The sequence below is a fragment of the Coturnix japonica genome, chromosome 22 (assembly GCF_001577835.2).
Source record: "Coturnix japonica isolate 7356 chromosome 22, Coturnix japonica 2.1, whole genome shotgun sequence".
NCBI lineage: Eukaryota > Metazoa > Chordata > Aves > Galliformes > Phasianidae > Coturnix > Coturnix japonica.
The window spans coordinates 913,862-915,629 of record NC_029537.1 but is presented as its reverse complement, the minus strand read 5'-3'; the positions used below and the strand labels follow the sequence as shown (position 1 = coordinate 915,629).

The 1,768-nt window shown below is 59.0% G+C and overlaps 1 protein-coding gene across 1 annotated transcript in view; it reads left to right on the top strand.

The window, feature by feature from the left end:
* Window positions 1-275: 275 nt before the first annotated feature.
* Window positions 276-1,768, top strand: part of GGCX (gamma-glutamyl carboxylase) — a 5,333-nt gene continuing 3,840 nt past the window's right edge. The window contains exons 1-4 of the mRNA XM_015882860.1: window positions 276-434; window positions 502-608; window positions 1,245-1,408; window positions 1,492-1,751. Coding sequence (XP_015738346.1) covers window positions 291-434; window positions 502-608; window positions 1,245-1,408; window positions 1,492-1,751 — 675 coding nt within the window. The 5' untranslated portion in view covers window positions 276-290. The remainder of the gene's footprint in view (window positions 435-501; window positions 609-1,244; window positions 1,409-1,491; window positions 1,752-1,768) is intronic.

Genomic DNA, 1,768 nt, shown 5'->3' with positions numbered 1-1,768 from the left:
TGGAGGTGTGAAGGTACAGGGACATGGGGATATGGGGTCATTGGGGGATATGGGGTGTACAGGGACACAGAGACATGGGGTCATCATGGGGCACAAGAACATGGGGATATTGGGACATGGGGACATGGGGTGGGGGCAATGGGGGAGGGAGAAGGGATGGGGAGGTGCAGGTGGGGTATGGGGCCATGGGGTGGGTCGGTGTGGGGTGTCCTATAGGGTTGGGTCCCCACAGGGCGATGGAACCTTGATATCCCCATGCTTCCCAATGGGCCCCACGTCTCGCTGTCCCCATGGGGCAGTTGTGCCCCCACCCCACAGCTCACACCCCCTCGGTGCCGCCCCCCTGTCCCCACAGCTCCATCGACGGCCTCTTCCACCCGCAGAAGCGCAACGCCCACGTCCCGCTGTGGAACTACACCCTGCTGCGAGCACAGGTGGGTCCCACCCCACTGCGCCCCCCCACAGCATCCCCAGCGGGGCCGTCACCGTGTGTCCCCACAGATCTTCATCGTCTACTTCATCGCGGGGCTGAAGAAGTTGGACGCTGACTGGGTGGGGGGGTACTCCATGGGGTCGCTGGCGAAGCATTGGCTCTTCTCCCCATTTCGGTGAGTGGGGTGGGGTGGGTTGGTTGGGTTGGGTCATGTTGGGTTGGGTTGGGTTGGGATGAGTTGGGTTGAGTTGAGTTGGGTTGAGTTGGGTTGAGTTGGGTTGGGTTGGGTTGGGTTGGGTTGAGTTGAGTTGGGTTGGGTTGGGTTGGGGTGAGTTGGGTTGGTTGGATTGAGTTGGTCTGTATTAGTTGGGTTCAGTTGAGTTGGGTTGGATTGGGTTAAGTTGGATTGGGTTGGGTTGAATTGAGTTGAGTTGGGCTGTTTTGAGTTGGGTTGGTTTGAGTTGGTTTTAGTTGGGTTGGATTGAGTTGGTTTGGGATGGATTATATTGGGTTGGTTTGGTTTGAGGTGGGTTGAGTTGGGTTTGAATTGAGTTAGTTCGGGTTGGATTATGTTGGGTTGGTTTGGTTTGAGTTGGGTTGGATTGTGTTGGGTTGAATTGAGTTGAGTTGGGCTGTTTTGAGTTGGGTTGGTTTGTGCTGGTTTGAATTGAGTTGGGTTGGTTTGAGTTGGGTTGGGTTGAATTGAGTTGGGTTGGATTGAGTTGTGTTGGATTGAGTTGGGTTGGGTTGGATTTAGTTGTGTTGGATTGCGTTGTGTTGGATTGTGTTGGATCTGATGTTGTTGCCGCAGGCTGGTGCTGTCGGAGGAGCTGACGAGCCGCCTGGTGGTCCATGGGGGGGGGCTGGCTCTGGATCTCTCTGCCGGGTTCCTCCTGTTCTTCGATGCCACGCGGCCCCTCGGCCTCGTCCTCGTCACCTACTTCCACTGCATGAACTCGCAGCTCTTCAGCATCGGTGAGGGGGGTCATTGGGATGGGGGGCACCGGGGGGTCCCTAACACCGCCCCCATGTCCCTGACGCCCCCATGTCCCCCCCAGGGATGTTCTCGTACACCATGCTGGCCAGCAGCGGGCTGTTCTGTGACCCGTCATGGCCGCGCCGGCTGTGTGCCCGCTGCCCACAATGGCTGCAGGGGGCACTACCCACCACCGCCCCCCCCCGGCGCAGCCCTGACTGTCACTATGGGGGGCGGGGGGCTGCGCGGCGCCCCACGATCCGGCAGCAGCTGGCGGCCGCCTTCACGTTGCTCTATGTGCTGGAACAGCTCTTCCTGCCGTACTCACACTTCATCACACAGGTGGGGGCAATGGGGGG